The sequence below is a fragment of the Squalius cephalus genome, assembly GCF_949319135.1.
Source record: "Squalius cephalus genome assembly, chromosome: 12".
NCBI classification, from domain to species: domain Eukaryota; kingdom Metazoa; phylum Chordata; class Actinopteri; order Cypriniformes; family Leuciscidae; genus Squalius; species Squalius cephalus.
Window position 1 is genome coordinate 32188025 of NC_137133.1, and position 24212 is coordinate 32212236.

Sequence of the window (24212 nt, forward strand, 5' to 3'; positions counted from 1 at the left end):
ATTTATTTCACCCATATGGATTTCAAAAATAGTCTTTGTTAACGCGTTTTAAGCCAAGAAAGAAGCCAGCCAGCTATGAGGTGAATCATAATATTGCAAACTTTGATTATGAAGCAAAACTATATTTGAAAAAATAAAACGGCTTTAATGAATGAAAAAACTACAAAAGCATTGTGAACAGCTTAATCAAAATAAAAAACGATAGAAAATGTTGATTATTATATTTGAAGTTTAATGCACAGTTTGCATTTACATATATGCAGTACGCAGACTCAAGGTTAAATTACGTCATTCATAGTGCTTCATGGGAGTGGGTGGAGCTAAAGAGCTCTTTTGGCGAGTTTTGCTTGTGGCGACTCTCTGATTGGTGGAATTTTCTGTATAGCATCATGGCTAATGTAGTTTTTCACCATGATTGTAAAAAAAAAAACCTGAAATAAGGCAGGCTGACGGCTTCAATAGAAACAAATACTATTGATTAACAACCTCATAGCTCACGGTAATGCTATCTTTAAAGGTTAATAAATTATCGTTATTTCCCAATGGAGAAAATGATAGGCTTTTTTAAGAATCATTATTTTTACTATTTCATTCAGTGATTCCAAAAGCACAGAATTGAATGCTTTACCCTTAAAAAATAATCTGAGCAATGTGCAAAATTCTCCAACACACGAAAGACCGCTACGCAGGCACCTAAGTTGCCGTCGATGGCATCAGAAACCTTAGTGCAGAACGCACACAGACCTGTAATTTAATGAGTGCATTCTTACCGCCAATGTGGTGATGTGGTTTCACAACGGTGTTGGCTCGTAACTGATAGCTCAGTACACAGACTGACTATAATTATTCTAAGAATGTCATGTGTCCCTGTTTGACCGCGTGCCTCTGTTACCAAATCTCCCTGGAGGATTTCTCCACATGACATTGTGCAAGTGTAGATAAACACAGAATGATTAAGCTTAATAGAAAAACGCATGGTGTGATAATATAATCTGGAATATGGTGAGCCTGTGTAAACAGGAGTAAACTTGTATAAAGTGCTTATTAAGTTTCTCATGATGTTCGAACCTTATGATGTAAAAGTTATTGTATAATACCTGCAATTCATTTTGTAGCTAAATATAAATTGGTTCTACGTATCAATTGTGTCCTGTAATTGTGCATTTGAACTAATCTTTAAATTTATCTCCTGCTTGATACTCATAAAAGTATTTTTATTTTGCATTATTTTACTGATATATAGGTCTTAGCCAGCTAGGAGAACGTGGTGAGTGCTTTGACTGCATTTTAATTTAAAAAAATGAAATGAAAAAATGGGCCAAATAGTGAAGGAAAGCCTCAACAAGTGTCCGATATCCATGTGAGCACCTTTAATACGGTTTAAAAGGATGATTTGTTTACCATACATGATTCTAGCACTTTCATGTTTGGTTGTTTCATGATTTGATAGCTACCAATATTCTACAGACCCCCAAAAGGGACATGGTGAAGAAAAAATGATACAGTATGAGATGGCAGGAAAAATGATTTGGCAATGCTTTTGCATTCCCTGGCAAATGGTTTGTGTTCCCCTGAGAAACTTTGCGTTCGCTCGCAAAATGTTTCTGTTCACTCGCAAAGAACACCAAAGTTTCTTGGGGGAACACAAACATTTTGCGAGAGTCTTATTATTTTTCCATCTTTTATTTTTTTCCATCACCATGTCCCCCTCAGGGGATCCGTAATACATGAAAGCGGTAATAATAAAAAAGGTGTGGCCAAACTTTTCATTTCTTTTTCATTTTTGATTTTCTGCACAAATGCAAACCACCCTGGATATGTAAACCTGCATGATAAGGGATTTAAATCATTTCAACAATCCGAAAACCATTTCTCAAAAAGTGGACTGACCTCTTCCGCTTCGGCCCACAAAGCGCAGGTCGTTGAAGCGGGCCACCTGGTTTTTCATAACTCCTGAGGCATTCCTGAGCTCAGCTGAATAATTCTCATCATTCCCAGCCATCACTGTGACCACCGTCCCATCAGCCACCTCTCCCAGGGCCACCACCTGCGGACAGAACCAAGATGCAACGGTTCAAACAGTGCATGTGCGCAGATGCAAGATGTTCTGTTCAGCAGCTTCTTCAGAAAGCTCCTCTGATTCTGATTATTATTTAACAGCAGGATTTCATGCAAACAAATGAACATAGGTGAATATTTATGTAGATTTAACATGAAAAGAAAATTTATGAATTCAAGTTTTAAAGGGATAGTTCAACAAAAAATCACCCTGTATGAGTTTCTTTTTGTCTGTTGAACACAAAAGAAGATATTTGAAAGAATGTTGGTAACCATACAGTTTTTGGTCCCCATTCACTTCCATAGTATTTTCTTCCTACTTTGGAAGTCAATGGGTGCCGTCAACTGTTTGGCTACCAAGAAAATATCTTCTTGTGTGTTCAACAGAAGAAAGAGGTTTGGAACAACTTGAGGGTAAGTAATGACAGTATTTTCATTTTTTGGGTGAACTATCCCTTTTACTTTTAATGCACGATTGAAGCTGTCTAAAAAGCAGCTGGCATAAAATCATAAATATGATTTATTAAATAATTTGTTGCAGGTCTATGTTGTGCTTGTGTGACAATCTATCATTATCGTTAATAAACATTTTAAAATGTAGTTTACATCAGGCGGCATTTATTAGTTCAGTGAGTACACGAATCAGCATATTGCACCTAAAGCGATATATTTGCATAATGATCTTGGAATTCTATTTCATCATTACTAATCTAGCTACTAATCTGGCAATTCCCTAATAGCTAACCACACCTGCACAGGCCTGACTATAAACACGAGCCAAGAGGAATGATTCTGCCACAGGCCAGAATTACACATCAAACAGTGAATAATGCCAGAGCAATGTCATTATTTCTTATTAAATGAAGCTTTGTTCCAGTAAAGTCTATTTTGTTATTAAGGGGGAAAATTGCTGTTCACACACTCTTACTAGAGTATAAATAGTACAAAGGCACGATTCAGACTACTGACACAGTAACTATCTGTGACAAATTGACAAAATAGACACATTCAGCAAAACTGACTGAAATTAATACAATTATATGAAGCATTTTTTAGGATAAATTTAAGCTGATGGGTCATTAGGGACAGCAAAGAAATAATTATTATAAATATTAACAATTAAAATAAAAATCTCTAGCACATGCTACACTTAAAATCTAAAAGGCACTTCTTAAAATATTTTGGTATATTATGAATTAGGCCTATTAATTATGCTGTTTAAATAAGTTTTATTAAATTAAAACATCATATTACTGTAATTATGTTCTTATTTCCCAGTGCAGTCAGAAGTGTTAAAACTGCATAGAAAATATGACATGCACAAGCTTCAATTTTCACTTGACAAAGTTATGCAGACCTAAAAACTAACACAACAATCGTCCAAACACTTTACATTACATCCAGTGTCCATGTTACACAGTTATAACATGTCACTCTAATAAATGACTATTTACGCATTTTCCAAGATTCCAAGTTCTTACCTTAAACGCAACCGGTAGGGTTTTATTACACCTCCAATGAGAAGGCAAGACCGAGCAGAGAAAGTTTGGACTGTCGGTCCGAACCAGTTCAGCGGGGTGGTCGGCGATGATCTCGGCCATGGAGCGGTTCTCTTGCGCGCGGAGTCTCGGCACCACCGCGCTGTCCTGGTGCTGCTGCTGCTGCTGCTGCTGTCCTGCGCTCGGGTTCACATCATTCATCTTCACCGACACCGGCGGACTGAACCTCCGGCCGACGCTGGGATCTACGGGAATGCGCATCACAACAGTCGAAATTAGCCGAAAACGAACGTATGTCCTCTGGTTGCGTGTGAGGAGCGCCGTCAGTCCCTCTCCGTGCGCTCAGCGCTGCAGTCTGATGAGTTTGGGAAGTGCTGCGGGTTACACACACACTCAACCAGACTTCAATTGGCGCTTTGCGCTCAGTCGTCATTAACTACGTTTCCTGTATTAAAAGGCGCTTAATTCACCGCCACAAGGTGAATGTGCACGGTTTGGTCAGGTCTCTGAAAAAGTTTTAAGATTGTATGAATCTTATCACAGCAGATTAAACAAATTGTCGAAAAAACTATTAAGAAAACGTGTTAGCAGCGGCACTAGAGCGCGCTGGCACGCAATTGCTTTCAGTCCGACGTAGGTAGTACAGCACAGACAGTCGGATTTCATTGCATATTAACAATATCTGTTAGATAATAATAAATATAAGGCGATGTTTTGTCTTTGGTGTGTAGGATCAGTGAAGTTCTCTCTAATAGCGCTCCCTGGAGAGCTCAGGATCAAATTAAGCTTTAAGGATGAAAAGAGCTCAGGAGGCGAAATGTTTGTTGCTTCCAATGTGGTTGGTCTTTGAAGACAGGGATTTCTCTTTTTTGTGGTTCATATAGTTCCAGCATCATGCAATCATTAAAGTGATGCCAATCAAACACGTGATGTCCCGATCACATCATAAAATTTCAACTGAAGTCAACTGTACACTGATCATGTAGATCTTTAGTCTATAACTCTGCCTGTGAGAGTTTAAAACTGCATTATCATTTATATCTGAATGGAAATAGTCTCTGTGGGTCCTGAATAGATTCAATTACTGAATTGTGAAAATATCATATCATTTTTATGTTTTCCTTGAAACCAGTCGCAGAAAGGACATTATTAAATTAGGCTAGGTCCTTTTTCTATATGCAAAATGGCCATGGAATTTGCATGCATAAATTAACTAAACCACACATGGTGATTACAAGAAGAACTTCACAATATGGACTTATATTGAGTATGTTGTGTTTTTTTAGACACTGAAAAAAGGGCAATTGGAAATTTTTAAATTATAGTTAGAATTCAGAAAGTACTGATTTTCCCTTTATATCTATTGTATCAGTATCTGCTGTCACGTGTCTTAATAAAGTGAACATTTCTACATAAAGTCGATTATTGTACAGGCACATAATTTAATGTCTTGACTACAATTTTTTTAACAAACATTTTCACTATTATAGACCAGGAAAAACACATTGACCTTTTGTGACAACATGCCCCAATAACAATTATTGTCACAACAGAACCTGCCATTAATATTCTAGCAAAATTGAACAGTAATATAACTCATTTAACAGTAAAAATGAACATAAAATTGTTTTGGCTGACAAATAGTATAATATTAACATTTAAAAATACACGTGACATATTAAAAGAAACGCCCTCCGATCCAAAAAAGGAGTTTAATTAAAGAAAAAGTTACACTTTATTTTAAGGTGTCCTTGGTGTAATTATACATTTAAGTACTGAGTAATATTAATTAACTACATGAGTTAGGATTAAGATTAGGTTTGGTTTAGGGCTAGTTGCATGTAACTATGCATAATTACAATAAAAACTACATGTAACATACTGTAAAAGTGTTACCAAAGAAAATTAAGTGGAGTTACCTGAAAGCTTCTCATATCTTTTTCTAAGAAAGTGTGACTCGCAGAGGAACATGCTGGGATCATTTGAGTGAGCCATTATGACATAATAGTTTCACAATCATATTATACACTTTCCACACGCATTGCAACCCCATAAAGCACAGACTAAACAGGCTACAGTTCTAACACCCTTTGAGCAAACCTTCTTTTGACTCTCTGAATGTAAAATATGTAATTTAATAACTCTTAACTCTCCATCTCACAATGATACTGTAGATGGCAATCTCTCCCTCTGACTCAGGCTCACGGATTGTGATTAACACAAGTCATAAGTGTTGCAATATGTTTCACACATTTAAAAATTCATTGGAATAATAGGTCCATAATTTTGATGGGAACACAGACACAGCCAATAAACAAAATAGGACATAAACAAAGCGTCTAATTAATCTTGGCAGAAATGTGCGAGAGAAATCAATCTGGTTCAATCAGTGACAGCAGTCAATCAAAATTTTCCCAAATGTTAGTCTTGGTACCTCCTTCAGCTTTAATATTTAACCTAATATTTCAGTAGTAGGGAAAAGCATATGCCTTAAACATGTTCCAGAAGAGCAGAGAAGAAAAAATGTGAAAGAACATGAAGAACAAGCAAGACATTTACAATATAGTATCCTCCAGCTAACACTGAGACCTTCAGATATTGCCATTCTGTCATGAAAAAACAACAACAAACCAACCGAAAGCAACTGCGAAACTAACAAAATAAAAAAGTGATGATCTGCTGATTGCTTGTTCAGATTCATAACCACAGCTAGAAAACAGGCTAAAGTAGCTTAGTAATGCTCACATATACTTGCAGGGTGGCATGAGTGGGGGTGGCGATGGTTTCGTGGGTACGTTGTGAGTCTCTTGTATGTGGGAGGGATAGAAAAAGCTTCAGGAAGCACTGACATGCATCTGGCACGTCGTTAAGAGAGAGAAAAAAATAGTTTGAGTTATACAAGTTGCGATTGAATTACACCACCTCTCCGTTTGCCCCGAGCACCGAAAATGTGTTCAAGATTGGCCAACGTTATTAAAGATCAATTTTCAATCAAAGTAGATACTATTGAATCCACAAAGACCCTTTCTATTATTCCAACAGCTTGCCTGATTTTTGCTCAAGTCTCAATCACTGATTTGTTTGGGAAATAAAAATCAATGTTGATGAAAAATGATTTATGTTAATAATGCCTCAAACAGTCCCTGCATTCGAGATTCGTGGCTACCAATAAAACAATGATGCAAATAAAACTTAATGAGAGGAATAAAGCAACTGTCGACATGTCCAAACAGAGAGACGTGTTGAATCATATACACAACGAGATATCAAAGAGCATTTATCACATCTGAATCCACTTTGCCGGTACAGTATGGCCGCCATCTGCCAGCAATATCAGCGTTGAGCGAAGGCACGTGATTGGAGTGGCTCGCTGTGCCTCGAGAGCTCTGCCCACTTCTTTTCGGGGCGTCTCGTTTGATCTCCTAATGAGCCAAACGGAGCCCACACAGCTGGCTATGATGTGCTACAAAGATGAGGGGTTAAAAAGGCATCCACCGAGCAAGAACCCGGGATTACCGCGCGCTACTCTGAGCTGTTTGTCACCAGACACTCGTGCTGGATTGGAACCAGCTCAAACGCTGATGATGTGATAAGCCGAACGTAACCGAACCCTTATCTGCTGATGCCGTGATACGCCGAGTTGACAGCGTAATCCAGCGCGGGTAGCTCATCAGAAACGGCTGAAAGAGGCCGGTTTCAACGCAACCAGACAAGTAGTCATGCAAAAAAATCCACCCCCCCCCCCCACACAAATTATAAGTGATGACACGGGACAAAGAAACCATTGTTGACTGCTAATGTAAACACGAAGAGACACTGAGCTCCAGGGCTTTAATGATATCCAAATGACTCAAATTCAGATTCATACAGCCCTGGGATTATGTAACGTGCTACATGAGTGTTTTTCTCCGCTTCTTTCTCGTCCTGCATTCTTTCGACGGTTGAGAGGAAAAGTACAGCCACTTAAGTCCCTGGATCAGGGCTCCATTTCACAGTGGTGCATTTTTTGAGACACTTAATTATGGCTTTATGTGGGGAGCAATTTGATGGGGCTACGGAGGCTTCCAATTTTAAATAGTTACTTTCCATCCTTGGCACGCTTCACGAGAACATGCGCGCGCGCAGAGCGGGATGGCGATGAGTCGTAGGCCCACGCAGAATTCGTGGCCTTACCTCATCAGGAAGACCTTCTCAACATCCTTTCAACCCCCAGATTTAATCTGAGCCTATAATTGTCGTTTTGTCATTGACTGGTCAGTGACATCATCAGTGCAGACGAGATCTTCAGTACTTTGAGTAGCCAGTGAGGCACAAGAACTGGCTCCGAGAGCAAATTGGATGAAAATGTCAGGAACACGATGGTTTTTTAGGATGTGCGCTGTGTTCTTTATGGAAAGTGGAGTGGGGGGGGGGGGCTGTGGTGGTGGTGGTGATGGAGAAGTGGGGGCTGGTTTTGGTGGCAGGCTACAAAGACAATTTCCTTTTTGCTCTCATTGGCATGACTGTCTGCCGCCTCTAGCCTTCATGGAGGTCCTTAATTGAGATCACTTGTACATAAAAATAGGAACAGAAAAGGAACTTTTGCGGCTTGTGAGGGGGAAAAGGGGAATAAAAAGGCTGGTACTATATGTGACAAAGGCTCCCACCAAAATACCCGTAACACTTAAGTCAAGTATAAGAGATTGAAGGCTGTTGCCATGGCGACAGCTCAGAGATTTTTTTTAATACTCCCTGACTTCAAGTAAGCGTGCGACTAGTTCCCCGTGTCAATTATATGTTGAGAAAAATGTCACACTGATATTCCGATGAGGCCTACCTTATAACTGCAATTTGACGGCAGGTTAACATACATTCTCTTTAAATATTGAAAAAAAAAAAGATATATATACTGAGCTTGAGATGTATGTTTACCTGCTGCTTGCAAACGTCTTCGCATGACCAGGTAATCATAGCAACAGTAGGCTGTTTGATCATTTTCTCTCACAAACGTATTGTATATGTAATACAAAACATACATTAAAGATTTATAAAAATAAAAACTTGTGATTCTTTTTGCAGGTTACATATTCACACCATGAAAACTCTGAATTCCCATATGACCTAGTACTTCCAGAGAGATCCTGAAGTGTGCGTACGATGGACGCTTTACTATCCCATGAGGCCACGGGAGAGGATTTATGATTTATGGTAGGTCACATGACAGTGACAACATGGCGAATGTAGTACGTCCGGATTACATTTATACTACACACTCATACTATACAACATACTTTTTTAGCTGTCGTGAAGTAGTTACTTATTCAAAGTGATTATCTACTCAAGAGAGTATGCGATTTCGGACGCAGCCCAAGTCTTTATGTCACTTTATGACTCAATGAGTCACTCAAACCATTCGTTTAAAATACAAATCAACAAAACTAGTGACTTAAATTATTCAATCAACTAATTCATTAAACGCCATTACTGTGTTGCTCGGGATGCACAATAGTTAATTATGCTGTGGCTTTGTTTCTAACTATTTGGTGCAGTACAACAGCAATACATATACATAAATGAGTAACATTTTATTTTGATGGTCCCTTTTGAACATTCTGGTGACTACACTACATGTCAACTGACTCTCGTTAGAGTATTAGTAGACGGTATGCTTAATATCTGCTAATTCTTTATTCTGATGATCCATTCTACTGACTTTGCAACTACATGTCAACTTATTCTAACCCTACCAATCTACTAACACTCTACTAAAACTCTAATAAGAGTTAGTAGACATTCAGGTGTAATGTTACTTATAGTCAACAGAATGTGTTAAAGGGACCATCAAAATAAAGTGAAACCAATAAAGGTAATGTGTAAGATAAAATAGAAAAATACAGTAACTTGTACTCGATATTGATTTCTTGTTTAGTGAACTGTTGTATTAAAGCAACATTGCTTCATTTCCTTATATTCCCTAGTGAAAAATAAATATACCAAAATGTATTTTAAATGCATTTATTTTATACTCCAAATACATTTATATTTATGTACTTAATATATATATATATACCCTACAGTTGTACTTTTTGGGTCAGATTTACTAAACAGGGCAAATTAGCGTGACAGCTCAATTCTAAAACAGCACAGATGGGAGTGGAAAGTTCTGTTCGTGATCTACTGACATTAAAGAACACAGATGCAGCCGGATCACTTCCATAATGACCAACCAAGAGCAGCGCAAACTGGAGTCTAGTTTAAGACATGCTTTTTTTGGCCGCTAAATTGACTAGCATTTAAAGACTGATATTATACAGTCACCATACTATCCTGATTCCTTACTAATAGTGATATCAAAACACATCTTAGGCTTAATATTAAGAAATGTGCATTGTGCAATAAAGAAGTACTCCAAATAACTAAACTTAAGTGCCACGATACTTTATATTTTTGAGCACTATATATTGTTTTTATCATAATTAAAAACCCAACCTAAGTTTGTGTGTGTGTGTAATACTTGCTTGAAAAGTGTGTACCATTCCAATGGTATTTGATTTGAAATTTTTGTCCAAACACTTTTGGTGGGAACTACATACAGTATTATTTTGTATATAAAACAAAACATTCAGCCCACAAAAAGGGTCTTCCTTTTACATTCATAGGTTAGGTTGCATTTCCAGCTGGTATCTGCTGTGTAATTGAGCGAGTGTGGATTAGTGATTTATTCGGCATGAGCCAGAGGAATAATCAAGGGATCAGTCTAAAGCAGACCCTCACACGAGGCACTCCTGGACGAGGGTCGGGTATCACTTCTGTACAAGAGCGTGCTTATTTTGGACCGGATTAACCTTCAGAATTCCACCTCACACTTTCGCCTTCCGCTGTGGATTGCACGGGTCTACTTCCTCTCTGAAACGGCTTGGTTAGTTGAAAAATATTTATAGTTATTACGCCGTTCTCATGTATCCACAGTCAGTTAGTTCTTTTTTGTGTGCAAGGTAAAACTAATAGGAGATTTATGTGGGGGGATTTCACCTCATCCCGCGGTAGATTGAGGATGATTTATTGGCTGTATAATATGAACTACTGATGGATTGAGTAACCAAAGGACAACCCAAACAGGCAGGTATCCAGAAAGCAACTCGCGAGGGAGCTATCACCTATCACCTCGCCGCTGTACAGCTCCGGCTTTATTTCCCTGTTTGGATGCAGGAGGGCTTGTGCTCAGGTGTTTAAAAAAGAAAAAAAAGGGAAAAAAAGGGAAAGTTGGGATATTAACGCAGCTGCAAAGAGTTGAACGTAAACCTTAGGAAGGGGGTAAAATATAACCTGGCCATATGTGCACAGCAGTGGATTAAATGAATTATTCCAGGACGTCAAAAATCTGTGGAACCAGGTGATTTGCTTGGCTACTAGTCTGATATTTCTTTTGCATAAAAATAAGGCTGCCATTGTTTGCTCGAAATCGAATCATTCTCATGGGGTGCAAACCTGTCCAGCTCTCTATTCTTTCAAGACATTTCAACTAGAGTTCGTCGTTCCCAGTGCTTAAGGGAAAATGGTAATTCAACCCAAAAATCGAAGAAAAAAAAAAGAAAAGAGTCTTCTCAGTCTCCGACTCTCGTGACGGTTGTTGCAACGGGCTAAATGTGATAGCACGGAGGTAATTGAGAGAAAATGCTACTGCGAGTAAAGGGTAATGATACTGCCACAATGACTTTAGGGTTTGGGAATATTTTCTTTCGGAACCGACTCCAGTCTGAACAGATTATATTCAGCCTCTTTGAACTCTCTCGCCCCGCTATAGCACTGGAAGTTGATTATATGAGTTCAAATGGCCCAAAAAAGAAACGAGTTCTCAACACGCAGACATCTTTCTATGATAAAATGTTTTGGTTGCCCATTTTCTGTCCATGCAAAAATGACACGCAGATATTCTTCAAGCACCCATGACGGGTTCCAATAGATCGAAATGATTAATTACTTTTGCAGCTATGCTGAAACTACAGTAAATGCAAAAGTCTTTGCTTCATGCAAAAGTTGGAGCGATTTTTCTGTAGCAGCCAAAATGTGCGCCTCATTTTGAAATCCAAATGATATCTAATTTAGGGTGTTGAACCAAACTCTGAAGGAACATTTGACTGTCTTCCCGAATCCCATTGGGAGAATTTATATTATTGGTAATCGCAGCACTTTAGGAGTGATACGCCTGTGGTTTGCCTGCGACATACCAGTGCAATCTAGACATTTTCAGAATTGAACAAAATTACTCTTTGGCATTAAGCTGCAGGGATCTCAGATGTCTCAAATTCACTGTGTTGTATTGCTCGTTTTATTTAACTGCTAAACTGATCAAATCATGATAATTTAATAACATTATTAACATGAAAGGATGAAAATACATTTAATGTGTTAAAAAAATACAGGAGACGTTGTGACTGGAAAAAAAATAATTATCCTCTTGAAGATCTCCTCTAGACATTAAGATCTTCATCTATGCGCAACACATCTAAGTCTAATTAAATCAGTTACTTTGCTGATTAAAAGCCCAGAAGGCCATCCAATTACACTAATTATATATGCTTTTATGTAACTAGCTCTAGGGCAAGACTGTCTGATCTTTATAAAACATCATTTTCACCAATTAACTGAAAATAAATCACACAACTAAACAGAATTTGGTGATACATTTCTGTATCTAAACAGTAGCCTCCTATGATCTTCCCCTCGAGGATCTATAAATCAGTGGTTCTCAAGCAACTGTCACGACACAAGTGCAGGTCTGTTCTGATTGGTTTGCAGACGACAGCGAAAATAAAACACTAAATACAAATGACATCCAACTATGTGCTAAAGCGCATTTTCTTATTCAGTCTCTCGTGTACATTTTTGACATTTTGTGCAAAAGAAAACAAGTTTGCTTCTACACTATGTGTATGGCAAGCCATTTTGACTTTTTATTCAATCCCAGGATATGAATTATTGATATCAACAATACATTTTCACTGGTTAAAATGCTAATTCTTGATATCAGGAATTAGATTTCTACTAGTAACAATGGCAATTTTTGTATTTAAATGTCACCACAGGCTGCCATTCAAATTCAATTGTTGATACAATTCTTATAGTAAAAATAATATATTTTAATATCAATATTTACTTTGTTACTTTAGTAAAATATAAGTTCCTGATATCAAGCACTCAATTTTCACTAGTTGAAATGTTTAATATGCATTTCATCATTTGTTATTTCTGAGATCTGAAAATGTATTTCTGATATCAATAATTAGGAGAGTAATTTCGGATATCTAAAATGGCTTTCTTACTAGCAACAGTCACATTCAAGATATCAGAAATTACCATTGTCACTAAGGTGACAACCGAATTATTGATTTCAAAAATGAACATTTTGAATGGTAGCAATTCAATTGTTGATATACAACAGACATTTCCACTAGTAACCACATAATTATTGATATCAAAAATGGTGTTTTTTACTAGTAATAATTTAATTTCTGGTATGTCAAAATGGAATTTCAGCTACTAAGAAATCAATTCTTGATATCAACAATTGAATTTGAATGGCAGCCTATGATGACAGTAACTAAGTGAAAATATAATTACAGATATCAAGAATGATAGTTTTTACTAGTTGAAATTTAATTCTTGATATCAAGAATTCGTATTTCTGCGAGTGATGACGTCATTGTTGATATCAAGAATGAACATTTTTACTAGTGGAAATGTAATTCCTGATATCAAAAATCAGTATTTTAACTAGTGAAAATTAAATCGTTGATATCAAGAATCCATATCCTGGGAATGAATAAAAGCTAAAATGGCTTGCCATAGATTTTTACTTTTAACAATTGAATTTGAATGGCATTCTAATTCATATTTCTACGAGTAATGACGTCATTGTTGATATCAAGAATTAACATTTTTACTAGTTGAAATGTAATTCCTTATATGAAAAATTGCCATTGTTACAAGTAAAAATCTAATTCCTGATATCAAGAACTAGCATTTTAACTAGTGAAAATTGAATTGTTGATATCAAGAATTCATATCCTGGGAATGAAATAAAAGTAAAAACGGCTTGCCATACTAAGTTAGGTCCTGAAACACCAGTTGAGGACCACTACTATAAATAATGTTTGAACCTAATTAATTGATCAATAATCAATAGCTCCAGTATTTAGACCCAAACAAACACACACACACACAAAAAAACTGCACACACTTAGCATGACGAAACATCGCCACAGGGTTGAGGTGAAGGCAAATAGCAGTAAAGAGCTGGCTTCATCAGACTTGGGTTAACCGAACTGTAATCCTGAAGCCCTGAGGAGTGTCCCAGCAGACATTTGCTTGCTGTTTACCAGAAAGATAAATTCCACTGTGCCTGAAGGGGAAGGTCATGGGCAGCGCGTGGGCTGAGTGTGTATACCGGTGGTCAAGTGTAGGTTGGTATGAACATGTGGCTAGTTCACATATATGTGGGATTGTTTTAAGGACTATTTGAATTTAGATGAGAACAAGCTGCTTTGTTTCCACAGAAGGTCTTCCGGTTGTTCCACAAATCATTTGTGATTAAAAGAAATTTCTGAACTTGTGAAATTGCAAAGCAACATGATGTCAATAAGATCAAACATTTAAAGTTATGAGCATCTTTAGGAGGGACAATATTTGGTGAGAAATTTATGTCTTTTTTTAATCTACTAACAATTATCACTTTCCATACACTGTTCCCACAGATTATTGCTTTTTAAGTTGTGATTAATTTGAACTGTGGCACATAACAATTAACAGACCAAAATATGACTGGAGAAAGCACATTTATATATGTCAAGAATAATCCTCCCAAGACAATATTGTCTTTCTTCTAAAGAAAAAAAAAAAAAGACATTAAGAAGAAAAACACATAAAGCGCATTTTCTCACAGAGAGGATCTGTCTTCACAAAGAGTTTGCAGGGTTTCTGCCCACATATTTTATGCAAACTTTGGGATATATTGCACAAAAAATGCTGGATAAAAAACAAGACATGAATAAAACTGAAAGCAAAAATGTATATGCGCCCTTGAAGATGCAAACTATGGAAACTGCTTTTAGTTGAGGTGCACATGGAAAAAGATCATGTGACTTAAACGCTGCTCTATTCACAAATGGTTTTTATGATACGTTTTTCAACAAAATTACACTTGGCAACATACTGTAGCTAATGACTCCTACAAAGGCAGCATTTCAAGGCATCATCGTCTATGCTCATTATTTAAAGTCTTTTCCAAAAGGTTGGCAGCATCCTCAGATCAAATTTGAAGTGAACATTGTGGTGATCGAAGCCATCACAGTGAAATCAATCCAAAAAGCACTACGGCAAAGATGGCGGATGAAGTGAGGGAAACGGTGAATAAAAAACATCAAATTATTTAAAGATATACATAGTATTTTTTTAATAAATGATTACTATCATTCAGCAGGACTGCACTTACACTATGTATCTTTTAGCGCTCTAGCGTATACTAAACAAAACTTGTGGAAAAACATTGTAGCCGGAACTACTTCTCTCTGTTTATGTCTATGACGAGTCACGCAGGTACTGGGCTACTCCACAGTGGTACCAGTCGAAAATAGTCCCAATATAAACACTTATTATAGGTGAACTGTAGTGATTTAGGATAAGACAAAAACACGGGGTTGGAAGGTGGATTCTTGATGTACTTGCTTATTATATACATTTTGTACATTTTTAACAAAAAAAAGTTGCTTAGTGCACCTTTAAATTCATCAAAAGTGACAGTAAATCATTTATAATGTTACAAAAGAGTTCTATTTCAAATAAACACTGTTCTATTGAACTTTCTATTCATCAAAGAATCCTGTGAAACAAAATGCATCACGGTTTCCACAAAAATTTGAAGCAGCACAACTGTTTTCAACACTGACAATAATAAAAAATGCTTCTTGAGCATCAAATCAGCATATTATAATGATTTCTGAAGGATCATGTGACACTAAAGATTGGAGTAATGATGCTAAAAATTCAGCTTTGCCACCACAGGAATAATTACATTTAAAATATATTACAATAGAAAACAGTTATTTTAAATTGCAATAATATATTACTGTATTTTGATCAAATAAATGCAGAATTGGTGACCATTAGAGACTTCTTTCAAAAACATTTAAAAAAAATCTTACCGACCCTAAAGTTTTGAACGGTATCCCACGAGTTTCTACCTATGCAGAACGAATGATGAACGTTTGATGGTTAGAATGCCGTCTATGTAGCCAGCATGCAGCGAGGCAGCTCACTCATTTTATGAAGAGAGACGATGTGAAAAAAAGTCACAATATGCTTTAAATTCTCTGGGAACTTTCTTGTTAAATCAGTGTTTTGCCGTTCTCTCGCCTAAGAGAACAGACCTTCCATTTCCCACATGCACATCAAAACAACAGAGACATGCACGCCACCAACAAATCAACTAATGTGCTGTAATTATATGTTACAGCTTTGAAGAGTCTAGTATTTGCTGCTCGGGCACATTTACCCCTACTATTCAAAGAACATTAAAGAGAATCTAAAATAAAACCCAGGAGAACATACACAGGATTTGTTGAAGTGTAAAAGACCTATTTAGGCAAACACAAATGTTCCTCATGAGTGACTCGAGTTCAAAGTCTTGTTTTGGAGGCTTTTTTTCCTCTCTCAATCTCGTCTGAACGTGCTGAGTAAAAGTGAATAAAAGAAGATCCCTGCCCCTTCGTTCCCCACGCATGGATTTCCCAGCATCCCTCAAGACACCCCAAACACTGTCAGTGTGACATCAAAGTCAATTACCGAACACACTGCCAAGGTGTGCGCTCTCCCTCTCTGGGCTTTGTGCCGCGCACATATTTCATTTCAGCCTTTGTGAAAGTGTGTGTGGGCTGCTGTGGGCGGGAACGCCTCCCAGAAACCTTTGTGTCCGGTGCAGGACGCAGCGCAGGTGGCATGTCAGTGATTCTAAGGGGGTTTTACAACAGATAGGGCCTTTTGTGCCGAGTGTGATTGAGCTATCGCGTTTAAACGTGTGGGAGGAAACAAGACGAGGGTGATGAAGACGCCGCCGAAGCAGATGGGTGGTGTCTGATCTAGCCGTTTGTCTCTTGTGACATACTACTGCACCAGCTCAGAGGCGCAAGGTGATCCCTGCCTTTTTTACTTCTTCCTGTACGTGTCACTGGCCCGCTCAGATTACAGCATTAGGCTTGTGTGGGAGTCCGCAGCCAGTCCCACTGCCAACTCGCTACTCTTCAGGTGTGCAACTGATCCATTTAACACCTCTATCCTTAAGGGGGTGTGTGGGCTGGTAATAGAACCAAATTAAGAGATGGTACCTGTTGCATCGTGACGCTATATGTCCAACCTTTTTCATTTCCGGCGCTCAGTCTGTGCATATGCCCTGACCATGACAAAAGGGATCGGTTTCATGCTCTTCAACTGTATGACTAAGTGCGTTAATCAAATTACCTCTTCCTTTTCTCATTCGTCAGTTCCCACCAGCTTCATCGGATTGATCAAAGGCCGGTGTCGGACAATATAACACATCCCATCCAACGTGTAGAGTAACTCTTTAATCAAAATTTGAAGACTTTATATATTATTTATCTATCTAATTCATTATTTATTTTTATTTCATAAAAACCGGGCACATCTAAACATCGCGAATCATTTTAGCTTGGACTAATTTCAGTGATGTTGTGGACTTCTGAAAGGAAATTCATGTTACATTTCAGGTTTTCATGGACTATTTACCATGCAAAAAAAAAAAAAAAACATCCTGTAATTTTGTGAAAATCCTGTCATCATTTACTCACCCTCAAACTCAAACAAGACTGGATCCTATTGATGTTCATTGTATGGACAAAAACAGAATCTTTCAAAATCTTTTTTTTTTGGAATGACATGAGGGTGAGTAAATGATGATGGTGTGAACTATCCCTTTAACATTCTTTTTATTAAAATTAAGTCACATTAAAGACTCACTACGTTTTTTTTTAAACATTAAAGTCAAAAATAATGAGCCAATCATAGTGATGAATAGGACATTATCATATTGACATGGTAATCAGCCATTGTTGCAATGCTTCCTGTCACATGACTTCGCTTGTACCTTTAAATTTACATTTACATTTACATTATGGTTCAAGTGACCCAATTCCGATTATTTCCTAGCATGTGGCAAAGATCGGATATGACCCATGAACATGGAAGCTGGAAAAATGCACATAGTTCTGATATTCTCAGATCAGGTTTCAGGCCTCATTCATATGTGGAAATAAATCTGATATGAATCGGATACGTGCATTTGCGTTTGCCATGTAAGTGGACAGATCGAATATTCCCCTGTCATGCATCATTGAAAAAGCAACGTGGCGAATGACGTCAACTCAGGTAGAGACCAACTACGATCACATGACTCTTTTCAATGGCGCAATGGAGGACGAAGGCTCAACCCAATGTTTTACTGACCTTTAAAAGCCAGTATTATCATTTGTCCATTGCAAATCATGCAGTTTTTAGTTCCTTTTCAGGCTCAGCTTTTCCAGGTCAGTACGCCTAGGGTTGTGTCGCAAAGTGTGTAGTGTAAATGCAGATTTCAGATATGACACACTTTTAAAAGAAGATTGGACATAGTCAACGAATCAGAATTGGACATCAAGATCTACAGTGTAAATGCAGCCTAATAGAACACAAGCTCAACGGAGGCTCTTTATTCTCTGGTGCCAGAGAAAAGAAAATATATTAATCAACTTTATTTTAAATAACGCCTTTAAAGCAGCTTCTCAAGGCACATTACACAATAAATCAGACAGATAATAATAAATAGTGATACAACAACAAAAAAAGAGATCATAGATAGTGACCTTGCATTTTTACTTTTATACTGTGCATATGGCTGTGCTTGTGAAGCATTTCATATGTACAATTATTTTACAGTAGCAGTTATCATTTAGTGAGAATGTGAACACAAAATATAGATAAATAGGATAACTAAATATTAGTTTAAATTATGATTTATTGAGAACTTAAGTGAGACAGAAAGAGCAATAAATAAATATTTATTTAAAATATTAATTCATTTAATATTAAAAGTCAACTGCTCAAATCTTACCACTGGCTGTCATATGACATCTAAAAAGCAAACCAGCCTCACTTTCATAATGATATTTGTCACTAAATTTGATTGATATGTTATTTTAGTTATAGAATTGGGCAACAGTGAAGGACGAGACTATAACCTCAAAGTCCTTTCACAAAAGGCGTAGTGTACCCACAAAACTCTACCTGACTATTAGTGAATGAATACACCCCAAGGACCATTCAATATCTAAAAATTGCTGTCGAAATTACATGTTTGCTCGCCAGCTACAATTAAACAGCGCTAAATGAATATGGCTTTGATGATATTTTTAGATGATCCTCTCCCTTTCACAGAAGCTGCAGCTCAGGGTCAGAGATTTTCCCCTCGCTTCAATTACCTATTGATGAGAGGGCTTCCCCGCTCTGGCACTGCTTCGGAAAAAGCAAGTCTGGTTTGCTTTTAAGATGTCTCAGGAATGACAGCGGGCGGTGGGATCTGAGCAGACGATGCGTGCAACAGAAGCTGCCTTTTAATACTCGTCTCAAATCATTTGGGATTCTCTGGAACGCTTATGGACTTTGAGTCACTAAACCGTCTTCTTTTATTTCATCAATCTTAGTTTTTTATTTTGAAAATGTCTTGCATTCTCGGCTATAGATGATAATTGCTACCATGGGATAATTGTCAATACCGTAGCTCGATTTTGATAACGAGCAACAAAATATGCCCTGGAGAAACCTAGCGAGTCTGTCTCATGCCACACATGTAGACAATTACTCCACACCCATCTGCCATTAGGCAGCGTTACAGAGAATGTTTTCTACTTAATTAAATCCAAATCTCTCAATAGTGGAGCCTGAATGAAATATAATGTGTCTGTTAGGGTCTGGTTTCTTTTTTTCTTTTTTTTTTTCTTCACTGGTCATGACATCTATCAGTGCACACTAATATGAAAAGTTAAAAACTCTCAGCACTGTAAAAAAAAAAAAAAAAATTATATGTACAATCAACTTAGATGTTTAAGTCTTTTCAACATTACATTAAACTGATTAAAAAAATGTAGTTGAATCTTATATAACATAAAAAAGTTTTGATGAGTTAAAGCAATGTAAAACATATATTGTCATAACTTACTGATCATATTTTTTTTACAGTGAGTTAATAATTTTGCAAATTATATAAAATGTGGAATGCAAGTCAAACTGATTAACATTCAGCACCCTTGTCTACCACACACAAAGAGTTTAAACTTTACAGAGACCTCAATGCTGTATGTGTAAAACAATAATAGTAACCTTTTATTTATTCATAAAATTATTTAAATAATATGTTCCTCTAAACTGATCAAAATCTATAAAGCAGATAACATAAGAGAACAATTTTTTTTTTTTGTCACAAAGTCGACTTATACTTTCAGGAAGCAGAATGTAAGATAGCAAAAAAATATTGCAGAAAAAATACTATAAAATAACTTTGATAATGAGGTCTCTAACAACTCACACAGAAGTAACTTCTTCCATGAAGGCAATTTCAAGCATGTTAAGATAAACAGTTTTTGAATCATAATGATACTGTCCGTTGAATATAAAATGTTGCCAAAATATAGCCATTTAAAAACTCTCTGTGCATAAATTAAAACTACACATTAAGTTTAGAGTGAGAGTCTCATGTGGTCTTTTACTGTACATGTACATATCCGCATTAGCCACAATCAAGACAAATCCCGTTCTCATCCTGGTCTCCTCTCACCCCTGAGAGCATGGGTCAGAGGTTAACATGCTAATGGGGCTCTGATTGCTGCAAGTGTCTATGGGTTCCCCGCTCACACACGCCAGAGAACAGCACGCGTGCTGAAGGAGCAGGCCTCGCACAGCTGTGTTTGGAAAGCAGACATTCACACTCCAAAACGGCTTTACAACATTTCTCTTGGAGGAATCGGCAAAGCCCATAGATCAGAATGAATGGGCTCTCTTACTTCTCTGTGACATGGGAAAGTCATATTTCTTTATGCACAATATGGATTTGTGCTTGTCTGTTATTCTTGTGTATTTAATAATGTTTTTATATTTTCCACAATTTCAGACACTATTTTTGTCCAGGTGTCAACAGACGTGATAAATTATAAAATGAGTAGGATTTTCAGTGAACGTCACTTAAAAGATACTAGAATTTATTCCGACACAAATAATTCCAATATATATATATATATATATACACACATATACCCACAGCCAGACAGTTTTAGAAAGATGCTTACTTAATTAAATACACTTTGCAATGAATATCTAGTACATTTCAAGACTTAACGGTGACTTTCTCATCTGTAACCCTTCTGGACTTTCAGTTTGTACACACCTACTAACCTAACAGTCAAAGTCAAACATTCACTTATTTGCTTTTATACTGGATTTCAAACTCCTGCTTTTTTGATGCATATCCCAAAAAGCCTGCATTAGGTTTACAATGACACTTCAGCACCCGAGCTTCCCTACAACAGTTCCTGCGCGCAGTCCGGCTTTACGATGGCTGGCCCGGCCGAATGTTTGTAAACATCAACACATGATTGTTGCTTCTCAAAACGCAGTTCCTTATTATACGGTCTCGCACGTGGAATGGTCAAGAACAGGGTGAAATCCTTGGGCACTTACCCCAGAAGAAGTTCTGCTGACATGGGGTCATAGAACTAAAGAGGCTGTTGGATGCCATGGTCGCCACCGTCGGTCCCAAATTTCGCTTCTCTGTGGTTTTTGGTGACCCTTGACGCCTCTTAGGTTAGGAGCGTGCAGCGTGCCAGGAGAAGATGCAAAAAAGGAAAAAACATCCACAAGAAATGCATTTTTGTATCAACTATTTTCATGACCACAAGTAATAACCAGGTCTGGTTTAGGAAAAAATGCAAAAATCTGTCGCCCTATTGGACAGGACGGAGCCAAGCTTGCTGCAGAGGATAGTGCGGTTGGTTGAAGAGTACTTACTGGTTGGTGCAGTCCTCAAACCTGAAGTTGACCGGTGACAATTAACCATTTACGCGCCGCCGGCAGCCCCATGCAAAAATCCAGAGCCGAACTTTTCTGCGGTTCTGTGGTTGCTCGGGATGTGAGCGGAGCCTTCACACAAACCCAAAGAGGCACGAGCCTTTAAAAAATCTTTTTTCTTTCCCTCAGAACACTGTCACTGGAGAAGCAGGGTCACATGCTCGTGACATCACCGGAGTCGTGCGGGCCAACTTTCTTTGCTCCCTTCCTCTGTTTTCCTTCTGAAGACGCGTGGTTCTCCGGAGAGGGAAGGGGTGGGTGTGATGCTGCTCCTCATGAGTCATGAGGCTTCGGAGGGGGGCGTGAACGCTCAGCCTTCTCCCTACACATGTGTGCGTACTTCTTTCCCTCCTGCTCTCTTTCAACCTCTCCATCCTTCTTAGCTGTCTCTGCTGACCCTGAGGTGATGTGAGGATAGCTGCTTATAATGTGGAAGTATGACAATGTGAATAATCTGAATATGACACTTTTTTTGGTGGCACATGACGTTTACCAACAGTAACATACACAACCATTCAAAGGTTTTTGAGAGGAGTGTCTTATGCTCACCAAGGCTTTGATGAAACATACGTTAAAAACAGTAACATTGTGAAATATTATTACTATTCAAAATAGTTGTTCTCTGTTTGAATATTTTAAAATAGAATTTATTTCTGTGATGGCAAAGCTGAATTTTCAGCATCATCAGTCTTCAGTGTCACGTTATCCTTCAAAAATCATTCTGATATGATGTTCAATGTTCTTTGGTAACACTTTACAAGATTGTTTTATTTATTAACATTAACTAATGTGTCAACATGAACTAAAAAAGAACAATACATCTACAGTATTAATATCAGTAAATGTTAAAAACAACATTCACTAATATATTATTCAAATCAAAAGTTGTATTTGTTAACATTAGTCAATGCACCGTGAACTAACACGAACAAACAACAAAGTTATATTTTTATTAACTAATGTTAAGAAAGATGAATAAATACCGTAACAAATATTATATTGCTAATGTTAGTTCATGTTAGTTAATGCATTAACTAATGTTAACAAACAAGACCTTATTGTAAAGTGTTACCATTTCTTATTATCAATGTTGAAAACAGTTGTTCTGCTTCATATTTTTGTGATTTCAGCATTCACTTGAAATAGAAAACATTATAAATGTCTTTACTGTCACTTTGGATCAATTTGAATGCATCACTGTTGAATAAAAATATTAATTCCACTTAAAGGTCCCGTTTTTCGTGTGTTTTTGAAGCTTTGATTGTGTTTACAGTGTGAAATATAACATGTGTTCATGTTTCGCGTGTAAAAAAAAAACAGTATTTTCACACAATTTACTTATCTGTATACCGCTGTTTTCACTGTCCTAAAAACGGGCTGATGATTTCCTTGTTCTATGAAGTCCCTCCTTCAGAAATACGTAACGAGTTCTGATCTTCGACAGCAGCTTAGCGCACGTTGCCTGTTGGGAAGGCCAAACAAAGGTGATTGGACTCCGGGATGAAAATAACAGCGTCTCGACGACATGGCGACAAACACACTCTACAAACGCAACTCTTCCTCTTCTCCGTGGGAGCGCAACAAGACCACGCCCCCTTTTTTTGTGTATTCCTGTGGGCAGAGGTTAGTCAAAAAACTGTTCTAGTGACGTCATTAAAGAAGGAAGTAGAGGGATGTAGTCCAAACCGGCCGTTCGATGTAGGCGACTTCTGTTAAATAAAATATCTCGCTTGGCATTGACTAACCTAACCCTAGCTTTATAATTTTACAGATATTATTTATACTCTAATAACAACATTACACACTAACTAAAGTTTGAAACATGGGATCACGAAGAACGGGACCTTTAAAAAAACACCAAACTGACTTCATAAAATGTATTGTACACACTGATCAATCAGGCAAAAATGAATGAATAAATTGAACATTTTAACTGAACATTTAGATTAATGAATACAACAAATGTATTTCTAGTTCATGTTAGTTAATAGATTAACTATGCAAGACCTTAAAGATAGATAATGTGGAGGCCCTTCTCTTCTTTCAGTTTCTTACTCATAAAGGCACAACATATGCCTGGTACGCTGCAACTATCTCAGTATGCGTGTGTGAACGAGTCGGCCTCTCTGTACTCCAAATGAGCAATTCCTGTAAGAGGCAATTCATTATTTTGTACCTGACAGCCGGGTGTGTGATGAAGAGATGCCTCCCAAACATGTGACAAACCACTATCACGCTCGGTGACTCACCGGTTTCACACGGCACACAGACGTTTGCCTGGCAGAGGCTTTGGGCTGCTTTGTGATCCTGCTTGTGGGTATTTGTTTAAACAGATAAAGAATGCTTTCGTTAGAATGTATCGAAAGACTGGAACGCATGGAATGTTTTAGATATTTAATTTCAAGTTTAACCAAGTTGAACACACAGTGAGGGGAGTAACTAGTTAAACATACAGACTATCCACTAACAACCTTTTTTCCCCCAACAAGTAGTGGTTACGTGATGAAATGAGAC

At 37.5% G+C, this 24212-nt stretch overlaps 1 protein-coding gene across 5 annotated transcripts in view; it reads right to left on the reverse strand.

Annotated features, from left to right (window-relative positions):
• runx2b (RUNX family transcription factor 2b) overlaps positions 1–24001 on the reverse strand; it is a 53522-nt gene extending 29521 nt beyond the window's left edge. For 2 of the 5 annotated variants that reach the window (XM_079887949.1, XM_079887946.1), the window contains exons 1-5: positions 23875–24001; positions 21639–22116; positions 21312–21429; positions 3540–3802; positions 1891–2047 (exon numbers count right to left, since the gene is read on the reverse strand). In XM_079887949.1, the coding sequence (XP_079744075.1) occupies positions 1891–2047; positions 3540–3802; positions 21312–21369 (478 nt within the window). In that variant the 5' untranslated portion in view covers positions 21370–21429; positions 21639–22116; positions 23875–24001. Of the gene's footprint in view, positions 1–1890; positions 2048–3539; positions 3803–15740; positions 15818–21311; positions 21551–21638; positions 22117–23874 lie in introns of those variants that run through there. The other 3 variants (XM_079887947.1, XM_079887948.1, XM_079887950.1) reach the window with 3 other exon arrangements.
• Positions 24002–24212: the final 211 nt, after the last annotated feature.